The sequence below is a fragment of the Eucyclogobius newberryi genome, unplaced genomic scaffold, assembly GCF_026437365.1.
Source record: "Eucyclogobius newberryi isolate DKJ021-1_F unplaced genomic scaffold, fEucNew1.0.hap1 SCAF_6, whole genome shotgun sequence".
Lineage (NCBI taxonomy): Eukaryota > Metazoa > Chordata > Actinopteri > Gobiiformes > Gobiidae > Eucyclogobius > Eucyclogobius newberryi.
In genome coordinates, this window is record NW_027316278.1 from 13,437,050 (window position 1) to 13,450,040 (window position 12,991).

Here is a 12,991-nt window from a genome sequence, read left to right on the forward strand (position 1 = left end):
GGATTTATTTATAGTTTCCAACAATCAAAGCCCCTTCAGCACGTGTTTTTTACGGTTATCGTGGACTGACTTTGTGACCTTCCCTCTGAAATAGCATCGACCGACAGTAGGGACAAGAACATCAGATATTTTCGGGCTGTTTTGTGTATAACATTTGCTTTTTGTTAATTAGCCGTAGCCGTAGCCGCTCTCGCTAGCGCCATGGCTTACAGACGGACTGTCAAACTTCTGTGTGGCCTGGCCGGTGGATCCGCCGTGCTCGTCGTCGCTGCGGCCGCTGCGGAGTCACGCGGGTGTTTCGGAGGAGGGCAACCGGGAGACGGCACGAGTGGCTGGTCGAGGTTGACCGCGATTCAAGCTGCGCAGCCGGCGTGGACACCCTCCAGCCACACGCCCGCTCCCACCGGACACGCCTGGGACTTCAACTGGGACAAGTATGTTGCGTCTCCGCACGCGGCTATTTTACTATGTACTATTACTACTACTGTATTATTTACAACGCAATGAGACGCTGTTATTTGTCTGACGTGGAGGAAGTCCAGTGTGTGGCAACGCAAAGGTCAAGAACAGCAGGAACATCAAAGAAATAGACATGGATAATTATATCAAAACATACTTCAATCTATCAAATCTAACTATGATATATTAGGAATACCTTGAATATAGTTAAGATACAAAAATGCATAAACTTGTGCGAGGCTACAAAAGTATTATAGTGGATACTCAATTCTGACTATTTCAATACCAAAATAACAATAAGAAGAACATACATATATATATATTTTTTTACAATAGTACTTTCTTTATGTTATGATGTGGTCTTACTATTGTTCTGATAAAGCTAAAAATTTGAAAACATAAAAAGTAGGCTCAATGTGCAGCGCCAACATTTCGTGTGCCATTATTGAGTGTAAATAGAGGGGGATCTACAGTGGGTGAATGATTTAAATGCTCACTTCTTGAGGTTTGATCAGTCACCCGCCCCTCCCCCTGCACAGCTGCATGCTCCCTCTTCCACAGCTGGACAATACCCTGCATCTGTCCCTCTTCGCTTATCTGCCCCGGACCATCAGCTCCCCACTTCGCCTGGACTCACCCATCCCCCCAGCACACGGTCCCCCTGCCAACCACTGACTGTCACAGCAGCACAGGTGAGGAGTGAGCTGAAGAGGATTAAAGTGAGGAAGGCAGCAGGACCTGATGGCATCAGCCCCAGGCTCCTTAAGTCCTGCGCAGATGAACTGTGTGGAGTTATGGAGCATGTCTTCAACATGAGCCTGAAGCTGAGGGTGGTACCACAGGTCTGGAAGACCTCCTGTCTGGTACCTGTGCCTAAGACACCGCGCCCCAAAGACCTCAACAGCTTCAGGCCAGTGGCTCTCACGTCCCACCTGATGAAGACACTGGAGCGGCTAGTCCTGGACCACCTCCGCTCCACCGTGAGCTCAGCCATGGACCCGCTGCAGTTTGCATATCGGTCTGGCATCGGAGTGGAGGACGCCGTCATCTCCCTGCTGCACCGCTCTCTCTCTCACCTGGAAAAGCCTGGCAGCTCTGTGAGGATTCTGTTCTTCGATCTTTCCAGCGCCTTCAACACCATCCAGCCGCTGCTCCTGAGGGACAAGCTGGAGACGGCTGGTGTGGAGTATGACCTGGCAGAGTGGTTCCTGGACTACCTCACAGACCGACCCCAGTTTGTGAGAGCCCGGAACTGTGTGTCTGACACTCGGACCGGCAGTGTGGGGGCGCCCCAGGGCACTGTCCTCGCGCCCTTTCTCTTCACCCTTTACACTGCAGACTTCAGACATGACACGGACAGCTGTGTCCTGCAGAAGTTCTCTGACGACTCTGCCATCATCGGACTCATCACGGACGACGATGACGCGGAGTACAGAGGACTGGCGCAGGACTTTGTGGACTGGTGTCAGCGGAACCACCTCCTCATCAACGCGGGGAAGACCAAGGAGATGGTGGTGGATTTCCGCAGACGCCACCCCACTGCCCCCTCACCAGTGAACATCCAGGGACGGGACATTGAGAGAGTGGACTCATACAAGTACCTGGGTGTTCATCTGAACCACAAACTGGACTGGACTCATAACACAGACGCACTGTGCAGGAAGAGCCAGAGTCGGCTCTACCTCCTGAGGAGACTCAGGTCTTTTGGAGTGACAGGGCCACTCCTGAAGACCTTCTACGACTCTGTGGTGGCATCAGCCCTCCTGTACGGTGTGGCCTGCTGGAGCAGCAGCATCACAGAGAGGGAGAGGAAGAGGCTGGACAAAGTCATCAAGAAGTCCAGCTCCGTCCTGGGCTGTGCTCTGGACTCGGTGCAGGAGGTGGGGGACAGGAGGGTCCTGGCTAGATTCACATCTATGCTGGACCATGAGTGTCACCCCCTGCAGGACACTCTCTCCGCTCTGGAGAGCAGCTTCAGTGAGAGACTGATCCACCCTCGCTGTGTGAAGGAAAGGTTCCGTAGGTCTTTCCTTCCTGCTGCTGTCAGACTTTATAACAAAAACTGTTAGTACTGAACACTCGCAATACTGACCTAACCTAATACTGATGTGCAATTCTGTCATATGTGCAATTGCTGTTGGAATTCATGTGCAATTCATGTGCAATTACTGTGAAATTCATGTGCAATCTATGTGCTGTCGTGACACATTCATGTGCAATTACTGTCGTGATCACATGCAATGGTATTTATGTATTTATTTATTTATTTGTCAATGGGAGTTTTTATTTATTTATAGGAGATCTTCTACTGAAAGTGTTTTTCAGACTTCCTATAAGTGATCTGTTCTTCTGTATCTACCTCGGTATCTACCTGCGTTGCACCAATGAAATTTCCCCATGTGGGACAATAAAGGAATATCTTATCTTATAATTTGGACTTATCTGTGTAAGTACCATGAGTAATTTCTTCTTCAGCTTACTTCCTCTTTAAAACCAACCTTTGACCTAGTTTTCCTCTCCTCACCATAAACATGTGAGACAAAGCCATGTTTAATCTCCTGTCTTCTTTAACTGTGTGCAGGAGAGACCCGTCTGCACTGGTCAATGGGAAAAAGAAAGAGAGTGTGACAGAAGACCCCAGCTCTGAGCAGGAGAACGGCAAACCCAAAGCTACCCGCAACATCCTCCTCATTAGACACTCCCAGTACAACCTGAGCGGTTCTGCCGACAAGGAGCGGTTTCTCACTCCTTTAGGTAAAGCTGTTCAAATGCAAACAGTTATAACACCTGCAAACCCTTTTCTGTTTTGAATGTGTAGAGATGTACCAATAACACCAGTAACTCGTACTCATTTTTACTTGTTAAAGCCAAAGCATCGGTTTCAGGAGTTTATTGAGACTTGTTTTTGCCCTTCCCTGCCACTAGTTTAGGAAAGATAAACCAACAAGCAAGTTATACTGTCATTATTATTGATTGACTGCTCTATAATAATTGTGATATGGCTCAGACAATATTATTTTTGTTTTGTCAATGGTTCACACCACTTAATTACTTCTACTGGGCCTATTGCTTATTGACAGATTGATAATGTGACTTTATTGTTTCTAAGGTCGTGAACAGGCAGAGTTCACAGGGGAGCGACTGGCAGCACTGGGACTGAAGTATGATCTTCTGATTCACTCGAGTATGACGAGGGCAACTGAGACAGCTAACATCATTAGCAAACATCTGCCAGGTCTGGACACGCTGAACAATCTCGTTATGAAGTGGTGTTCACATTTTCAGAGTTGTGTGAATATTCCGTTCCTTTGTGTTATGTTCATAGGAGTGGACTTGGCGAGCTGTGATTTATTAAGAGAAGGAGCTCCTATTGAGCCAGTTCCCCCCGTCACACACTGGAAACCTGATGCTGTGGTGAGGACATTACTCTCTATGATATGGTCAAAATGTTCTTGTTTACATGTTTAAGCAAAAAACCAAAAACACTATATGGCTATAACTTGTTTAAATAATTGTTTTTGTTTTGTTTTCTTTTACATAAATTAAATGCCTTTTTAGTTTGTAGCATGAAATGACATAAAATAGACAATAACAGCTCACATTCTGATTCAACACAAATTACTACTTCAAAGTACTAGTTTATTTATTTGAGACGGGGACAGCGCATAATATGGGAGACACAGGGAGAACATGCAAACTCCACACAGAAAGGCCCTGCGCTACCCGGGAATCGATCCCAGGGTTTTCTACTTTTACCATTCCTGAAGAAGAGAGAGACTAGCTCAGTGACATTTCTAAGTCAATTTGTGTAGTTGAAACGATCACAAAGTCATTGTCACGTGCTCCGCCTGTCTCTCTGTTCGTAATTGATCAGCCTCAAAGGTGATGGGATGTTCCACAGTATGGCATTAAATGTTTCAAATAAAAATCCCAGTAATTGAATATCTAGATTGCATTTATTCAATTACTGGGATTTTTATTTGAAACATGCATTCTCTCTCAGTGGGCTTGCCTCGTGACAGATCAGACCTGTAACTTGACCTTGTGGTGTCACTTGTTTGTTTGCATGGAGATGGATACGTTTAATGCCTTTTGTTGAGTGTTCTCCATGGAAACGAGCAGGTGGGGCCTCTACATTTCGCGTTTACAATCAACAAGTGCCATTACAATCTTTGAGAATAGACTGCGTTCACGTTTACTTACAATGTCTATATTTTAAAGCTGGAGACGGTTCAGTTCAGAATTCTAGTAGAATTTACTGTTTGGCTGTCAGATTACAGATTTGTTTACCTGGTTTATGGTTCACATCTTTGTACTTACTGGGCCTATTCACATGACACAAAAACTTGGCATAATGCTCAACGTCTTCTCTGTCAGGATAAATAAACAAAATGAAATTTTTTTCACAACAGCCTTCCAAACTGGTGCCATTATTAAACCGAAAAGGTGCGATTGTTGTCCGTTTTAAAGGAATTGATGACACAAGAGGATTGCTGCATGACAAATTTGTGGACGCAATCAAGCCCCCATCTGAGTTTCATGTTTTTTTACTCTGTCTGGTCTGAGGTACAAAGAGAAACCCCTTTATCTGGTTCTCATCTTCTGTGTCGTCCTCCAGCAGTACCACGAAGACGGCGTTCGCATTGAGGCCGCCTTCCGCCGCTACATCCACCGCGCGGACCACAGGCAGAAGGAGGACAGCTACGAGATCATTGTGTGTCACGCCAACGTCATCCGCTACTTTGTGTGCAGGTTTGTGTCGCCGACCGCCATCAGATAAAATCATTTAGTAGTCTATATCTATAAAAAGTAGACCAGCAATTGACCAGAGGAGATCCAGTGAAGATTCAGTGGTTGTAACATGGGGGGATTTTTCACTTTCTGTACAGTACCACAAATTCTAAACTACGGTTAAAAGTCTAAAAACTCTACTGAAGTTGTTTTAAAATGAATTCTAACACAAATAAAATACTTATTGTTTGTGTTGTGTCTACCTGACAGCCTCGTAGTTGCTTTTTTCTCCAGAATGTGTCCTGATGTGTGTTTTATTGGCTGTAGAGAATGAAGCGTTTATCTATTTTTATAACTGTAATGAAGATGTAACTTGCAGAAAGTCGACTCAAACGCTGCCTCCTTCTGTCATCCTAGAGCGCTCCAGTTTCCTCCTGAGGGCTGGCTGCGGATGGGCCTGAACAATGGCAGCATAACGTGGCTGACTATTCGTCCCAGTGGAAGAGTGGCCCTGCGGACTCTCGGGGACTCAGGGTTTATGCCCCCGGACAAACTCACTCGGACCTGATGTTGACGTTTCTGTCGTAACAACGGTTGTCTCCTTAAGTGTCTTGACATTTAATTATTTTGTAATTTAAAACGACCATCTTAAACTCTTGTGGTGTGGTGTGGTGGTTGCCGTGTGCCATATGACGCCAGCAAAGTTAAAAGACAACAAAAGAAAAGCTGCTTTGCAAGTCCTCTTGAATGTAGAGTTTTTACAGTTTTTTCAACAGAACCAAAACTTGACGCAGTATTGCAAAAACAAACTTTGGTTAATGAAAGTGTGATCAAATTGCCTACATAATATTGTGGTGTGAAATTAAATAAACGTTGACATTTTGTATTAAACGTATTCCCATGCATCAGAATAAAGTAGGGGTGATGTTTTATTAATCAGTTGGACGCAAATGAAGTCCAGACATACAGAAAGAATACACCATGAGTTACCCTTTAATAAAGCACAAAATGATAAAAGCACAAGCATGTTTGACGTTTTAGGTGCATTTTTCCCACATTCATGAACATTCATAGACCAGAATAAGGGTGACTGGGAGCACAAGGTCGATGTTACAATCATTTGAGGAAGGTTGGTACACTCATAAAAAAACGTTTAATTTGAACTCATTTACATTCAGAACAGCTGTTTTATGACCTGACAAGAGTGGAAAACTGAATTTTTGTCATGACTAACCCCATTCATAGAATTTCAAAATATATTAAGCTAAAAAAAAATCTAAAAATAGTCAATTTTATTTTTAGGACTAGAAACAAAATGACTAGCATTAGTTTTGTACAATTAGTACTATTAACCTGTAACCACTTTAGATGTATTTAAGGCAATTTCAGCAATAACTTCAATGAGATCAGCTGTAAGATTTTAAAAGTTTAACATTTAGGATTCTAAGAAACTAATCAATTGTTGAGTTTAATGCTTTTAGCTCTTGACCAACAAATATAATTAAAAAGGAATAGCCCGTCTAAGGCCCTCACAAGTGGCAGAAAACCAAAGTCAACATGTCCAGGAATCACTCAGAAAATATGTGAATGTTTGCATTTATTGAATAACGAAATAAAGATATGGAAGAGCTCAGTGTCTTTGAGGTTTGCCATAATCTATCACAGATCCAATCACTGACTGTCACTTTAAGTGTTTGTGTCGTGACCCATCTCAATTAAGGCAATTTCTGAACTTAAGAGAACTAAAAAATGGCAGTCGGTTTTACACCTTTTATATAAAACATTTTGTGCTACTGACCAACATACAAAAAATATTTTCAAATATTAACATTTGATTTTTTTTAAAAGATGCATCAGTGTCGGACCCCTTGAGGATCTCACACTAACTTTTTAGTGACAGACTTTGGGAGTGATCCTTTTTGCCACAATCTTCGTAGAGTTGACTCGGGCTTTGAAACAGGTGCTTCTCACTTGCCACAACAAGATTACCGTCAACTTAAACACATCCACACCCATACCGGACATACACATCTTTGTTCCTTTTATATTGAGTACATCACAACCCGACGTAATGACAATTCCCATTTCACTTAGTACAAAACTTCAAGACAATTGTGCATATTTTGTTGGATTTGTGAGCTCTTAGCTGTCAGAGCCACCGGTGTAGCTGAATTTGTAACGAGGAAAAGCAGAGCATGACCACACTGGTTGGCAGGAGTTATACCGATGGGTCATTTAAGTGCTTGAGGCGGATTCTCTGAATGTAGCTAGCATTGGCAGGGCTGTAACGGCTGGGACTGAAGTCTGGTGAGGCAGCGCGCCGAGCTGGAGACATCAGGCTGCTCACTGGAGAGCCGGGAGTTTGGGGCATCCTGAGTCGTGGTTTAACCACAGCGGGACTAGGCCAACTGCAAGAGACACGAGAGTCAAGGAAAACATTGATTGTTGAACAGCCCATGTATAACATAATTATTTGTTCAAATTAAATATATACGCTTTTTAGCGACTGCTTACCTCTGCATGTCTGATGTAGAAAATAACGTCATTGTGCTCTTCCATTTATGAATGCTGGGGTACTTCTGAGGATCAATATCCAAGCCTTCAATGGCTGACAAAACTTGACCATCCAACTTTGTAGGTGAATATCTAAACGAAATTTAAAGATATATTCAGTATATTTTGTAGGAAACAAACAGCGATTTAATACAATTAATTTGTGTAATTATTTATGAATACAAGCAAAGTGCATCTTACCCTTCAATAAAAAGCCCTTTTCTTATGAGAGGTGGCGTTCGTGGTAAGAATTCGTGGGAGTTGTCAAAGGACTTGTACGAGGAGCTGGAGGAGCCTGAGCTGCTCAGGTCTCTGCCTCCATGGTCCCATGATTTCGACCTTGCACAGAAATTACGTGCCCCTGAAAATGACCCCCTAGTCCTGCCCAGCAAATCCAGACTCTCCTCTGCCTCAAAGTATTCCTCAGAGCTGCCACTGCTGCGTCGCTCCTCAGAACCTGCCTCAGTGGCCCAGCTGGGCCCCTCTGAAGCCTCACTGTCCTGTTTGGGACTGAGATTGATGCGGTGCAGCCCAGAGCTCAGGTCTGCAACTGAGGACAAACTGTGTGGATCTCTGCTCCTGCCTCCACTGCTCCTCCGCTCCCTGCAGCTCGTGGAGGTGTCTACAGGCTCCTGGAGCGACATGCGCTCAAACTCCATCATCAGGTTTGAGATGGGAGACCAGACACAAGAAGATGGGGAGGTGCGCTGGGACACTTTGTCTCCATTATGAGTCCTATCTCTGGAGGAGGAGCACACCCCATTTTTGCAGAGAGAGTTGGGCGACAGGAGGTCGTCATCACAGCGGCACAGCATATCCTGCTCAGCTGCTGTCTCGATCAGATCAGGTCTGGGCAGGATGTGAAAGTCTAGGCCTCCCACTGCGCCCTTGAGCCCGTCCTTGGCTGCAGCAGATGAGGTGATGCTGGTAAGTGCTGCATTCTGTCTGTTCTTTATCTCTTCAAGGCTGATGTCCTCGCCTTCATCAAGAAAAGCACCCACAGAGATAGAGTTGCAAAATTTCTTGAGTTTACCTGCAACCACAAAATATCTACAGTCAAAATCGATATTACAGACTTCTGACTCAGATTTGGCAAAACATGTGCATGTATTATACCTGGAGAAGGGGTCCGAAATCTATTACTTGTCTCATTTTCCCCGGTCTCCTCATAAAGCCGAGAGCTAAAGTCCCTTTTGCCCAAGTATTCTTCAAGTTTACATAAACCCTCTGCTGATGACAAATCTACAAAACTATCCAGAAAGTCCCAGTATTCAGCCCAGGGATGGCCCATTTCATGAGCCAGGTCTCTGAAAAGAAAAACTTTAAGTAACTGATTTTTGTTAAACACAGTGGTAAAAATTGCAGTAGGCTCGTTGGGATGTACCTGCCCACTTTCTCTGCTCCACGTTCTGGGTCAGACTTGAGGATGTCAACACGTTCTCGAGGCGGTGTTTTCCAAGACCGTCTGAAGTCATCTGCCTGTCAGATGCAATGTTGTCTGTCAATTACATGTTTTGGATTTTTGCCTCACATTTAACCGTTAAAAAACTTGCCTTAGAAGGGCTTAACGGTCCAGCAAATGCTGTTACAGTCATCATTGGATCCCTTGGGCTTCTCATGTGACGTTGGATCAAAGAAAGACTTTCGGACGACTCAGGTGACCAGGGAGTACCAATAATAGGCTGAGATGTGTTATCTGCTGCTCTCAGCAAAGGAATATAGCAGCGATCTGAAAAAAACAAAAAACAAAAAAACAATGGTCAGTGTCAATAAAAGTCTACTGAATATGTTCAAGAAAAGAAACACCGGGATTTGATCATATGTATAAAGATAAATTACCTTCCAAGTAATTAATAATCTTCTTTTTAACCTCCTGCGTTTTATTTTTTCGACTACAAATAACCTACAGAAAAGGAAAAAGAACCATTATTGTTAATAGACATATTACAACACAACTGTTGGTGCACAGAGCATTACTGAGGATCCACACTGGTAAATCTAATTTAACTTTCAATGTTGAGCAGTGGCCAGAGATTTGAATAGCAAATGAAAAGGTCAAGGCTACAAGGAGGACAAGTACAAACAAGTATGTGCCACATGTCACACGTCCCATACTCACATCAGACGGTCTCTCGCCGTCCTTGTTTTTGCAGTTTTTATCTATGTCAGGGTGCGAACACAGAACATTGACAGCCTCTGGACACCCAAATTTGCAGGCAAAGTGAAGGGGAGTTTCAAAGCCCTAAAAAAAAGATCACTTTTAATTCAGCCCTTGTATAAAAATATATATTTTTAAAGCATTGTCATAAAACTCACAGCTTTATCTGGAGTATTCAGGTATAGATCTACAATGTAGCGGATACGTTTCTGTAGCATTGCTTCCTGGTCATCTGGGTACATAAGGCGCATGAACTCTGGGTTCTCCAAAATGTCCAAGAGAAGCTGGCTGATCCCTGCCTGGTTTTCCTTTGCTGCTACATGCATCACATTGTACCGACAACCCTCCTACACAATCAAAATGATAAAAGTTATACATAAAATTATAACACATCTTCAATCAGATATAATCCATCAAAAATATCCAACATTTTTTTTTTTTTCTAAAAATACATTTGATACCTGCACAATGGTTGGATTATCCCCTGAACCAATCAGATAGCGGGGGTTGCTCCAGACCAGCTCACCAAATGCAACTTCGTCACCCTTCTCCACAGCCTTCCTTAATTTGGCGGTCAGGTCTTGTATGCGTGGACTTTTATAGCTATTGGCCTTCTCCCGATTGATGGTATCAACCTCCATGCTGTCTGCAGTGAACACATAAACATTAGCAAAAGGCTATTTTTCACTGATATCATAACTACTAAATTGTACCAACCTTTACTAACAGTCACTCCTGGTTTTACAGGTGAGACACATTGTGTAGATTTGCTTGGAGAAGGGTAGTAGTCACAAATGCCCTTTGCAAACTTTTCAGCATCTTCACGATTAGGAAAGGCCTTGAAGCGGGCACCCTTCATCAACTTAACAGCCTGAAGTGCTTCTTTCTTGTCTATGTACACATGTGCTCTTTCTATGGATCCAAAAGCAAACCATGTAAGGATTTTGAATTTGATTTTTACTAAATTAAACTTCTAACAGTGTTACATTTCCCCTTTCTGTTCCAGGTTTCAATAGAGACAGCCTTTGATATCAAACATTCACATATTGTAACATAATTGCTGAAATAGCTGAGAATATGGTAAGATAATACTTTGTTTAGTAAGACACCCCAATTGTACATTAAATAAAGAAAAACAATGTTGTGAGACCATCAAAACCCTCATACTCTATGCCATGCATTTCAAGATTAAAACATGCCCCTTACCATTTCTGGCTAAAACATCCTCCCACGGTGGGCAGACTCCATAATAGCATGTTGGGGATGTTTGTGCAGGCCGGGATGGAGTTTCAAACAGAGACTTAGACTGAGACACATCTGAGCGGTTTGAGATCTCCTCTTCTTCTGGTGGGTTCAGACCCACCCCATAGCCAAAGTCCAGCTCCTCTCGAGCTGCTTCACGTGTACTCCTGCTGCTTATTGTAGGTGGAGCTGCTGTAGAGGCACTTGGCACAGGTGTGGCCTGTGTAGTGGCATTGCTGGAGATCTCCGCGGATGCGGTGCCTGAATCACTGGTCTCCGTACCTGCAAGGGCTCGAGCAAGCTTCCTCTCAAATATGGCTCGGGTTGTAGCAGTGATGGGGCCACACTTCAGGTTTGCTCGTGCAAACTCTTCTCGCAGTTCGTCAGCACTCAGCCCCTTCAGCCTGCTCAGAACAGCCTCCATGCTTTAGCCCTACAGCACAAAGTAGGACTCTGGGTAAACATGAGCAATACATTTAAATAGATGAAGCAGAATATAGATAAATGTACCCCACATGATATTTAAGTTTGTTTAAAATTATTATTATTTTATATCATGAAAAGTGAATTGCATTAAAATTACCTTGACAATGGAAATACAGCCAATAATTAGTTGTCCGCTTGCTAGCTAAAAAGGCATTTAATTTGAGCAGACTGATAAAGTGTAGTAAACGTTAAGTAAACATAATTGAATCAGTGTGGGCTCTGCAATTAAACCACGTTGTGCTATAAAATGGTTTAATAACAGCTTTATAACGTCACGCCTAAATATGTCAATCGAGGTTGGTTTTCGAGCTGCAACGTAACAAATTGATACATCTACGGACAAAAATCGTAGTTTACGTGATGACATCTGGTAAGGTGCCTCCCTGTACTCACCGTGTAACATGTTATATTCATAATGAGCAGATCAATTGAACCCTGACGCTAGTTTATTGCAGATTAACTGTAGGGAAGAGAAAAAGATAGGCTCGGTCTGGAAAAGCCCCATTGTTTACAACATATTGCGCGCATGCGCACTTTCTAGGGAGGGCACATGCTGCTTTTAAGTACTGTAGGAATATTACATCGTTGGGTCAAGTATATTTATCATGCTGTACGTGCAATGTCAAACCTGAGGGCCGCCATTATTATGCAAACATTGTATACTCTTTTGTTACGTTGTTTGGCGTGTCTTTAAAGATTAGATTGAATAATAATCATTTGTCTAAATGTGCCCACTTTCATTGAAGCATCAAAGCCGCGTCCTGAGCTCTTCCAGCAAACGCGACTAATTTCATGGAAACAAACCCCAAACGAAGCAGAGCCACACTTCGCCCCAGACCAGCGCACACACGCGCTTAAGTAACTAAGTTGTTCGAGTATTTTGTTTTCAATCACAGGTTGTGTTTTACACCGATCACTTTATGAAGCTGTAGGCCACCATGCACATTACGTGACAGTATGCACCGGGGCAAGCCCAAAGCTCCACAAATCTATTATTCGCGTAAATATTTAACATCGGATTGCGGAAAACAAAAACAAATTTAAAATAATTATACATCTAGTGACATTTTAGAAATGTATTTTTATTTACAATTAGCCTCCTACAATGCTAACGTTAACACTAGCCAGCCACACAGCAAAGCAATGCTCATTTACCCAAAGTCTCCGGTTGATCCAAGCGCTCAAATACACACAATTAGTAACCGGATTAATTGCTGGTTGCTTTAACAATGCCCTGTCCTTTCGATAAGTCGAAGAGCTCCATTAAAAACATAAACTTACCTCCTCCTCCTCTCCCGGCTGCTGCTGTGCTAGGTGTCACACCGCGACGGTTTCAAAATGCAGTGAACAAGGACCCGGTAT

At 43.3% G+C, this 12,991-nt stretch overlaps 2 protein-coding genes across 4 annotated transcripts; one reads left to right on the forward strand and one right to left on the reverse strand.

Moving 5' to 3' along the window:
• On the forward strand, positions 1-6,126 carry pgam5 (PGAM family member 5, serine/threonine protein phosphatase, mitochondrial). 2 transcript variants are annotated; one of them, XM_072434147.1, is made up of 6 exons: positions 1-434; positions 3,041-3,213; positions 3,569-3,694; positions 3,785-3,873; positions 5,081-5,211; positions 5,608-6,126. In XM_072434147.1, exons 1-6 carry the CDS (start codon positions 202-204, stop codon positions 5,756-5,758), a joined length of 903 nt encoding a protein of 300 aa, XP_072290248.1. In that variant the 5' UTR covers positions 1-201; the 3' UTR covers positions 5,759-6,126. The 2 variants fall into 2 exon arrangements, with proteins under 2 accessions (XP_072290248.1, XP_072290247.1); XM_072434146.1 differs by having other exon boundaries at positions 4-434; positions 5,078-5,211.
• Positions 6,102-12,985, reverse strand: ankle2 (ankyrin repeat and LEM domain containing 2). 2 transcript variants are annotated; one of them, XM_072434145.1, is made up of 13 exons: positions 12,911-12,985; positions 11,108-11,576; positions 10,619-10,813; positions 10,363-10,547; positions 10,060-10,248; positions 9,863-9,985; positions 9,583-9,646; positions 9,293-9,472; positions 9,128-9,218; positions 8,860-9,050; positions 7,945-8,776; positions 7,705-7,836; positions 6,102-7,598 (listed from the first exon to the last, which is right to left on the reverse strand). In XM_072434145.1, the coding sequence occupies exons 2-13, from the start codon at positions 11,565-11,567 to the stop codon at positions 7,409-7,411; spliced, it is 2,832 nt and encodes a 943-aa protein (XP_072290246.1). In that variant the 5' UTR covers positions 11,568-11,576; positions 12,911-12,985; the 3' UTR covers positions 6,102-7,408. The 2 variants fall into 2 exon arrangements, with proteins under 2 accessions (XP_072290246.1, XP_072290245.1); XM_072434144.1 differs by lacking the exon at positions 12,911-12,985 and adding an exon at positions 12,023-12,170.
• Positions 12,986-12,991: the final 6 nt, after the last annotated feature.

Coding starts and splice junctions, on each gene's coding strand:
- pgam5 (XM_072434146.1), top strand. CDS start 202: ATGGCTTACAGACGGACTGTCAAACTTCTGTGTGGCCTGGCCGGTGGA. Junction 435..3,040: donor TGGGACTTCAACTGGGACAA/GTATGTTGCGTC, acceptor AACTGTGTGCAG/GAGAGACCCGTCTGCACTGG. Junction 5,212..5,607: donor ATCCGCTACTTTGTGTGCAG/GTTTGTGTCGCC, acceptor CTGTCATCCTAG/AGCGCTCCAGTTTCCTCCTG.
- ankle2 (XM_072434145.1), bottom strand. CDS start 11,567: ATGGAGGCTGTTCTGAGCAGGCTGAAGGGGCTGAGTGCTGACGAACTG. Junction 10,548..10,618: donor AGGAGTGACTGTTAGTAAAG/GTTGGTACAATT, acceptor TGTTCACTGCAG/ACAGCATGGAGGTTGATACC. Junction 9,473..9,582: donor GATTATTAATTACTTGGAAG/GTAATTTATCTT, acceptor TGTTTTTTTCAG/ATCGCTGCTATATTCCTTTG.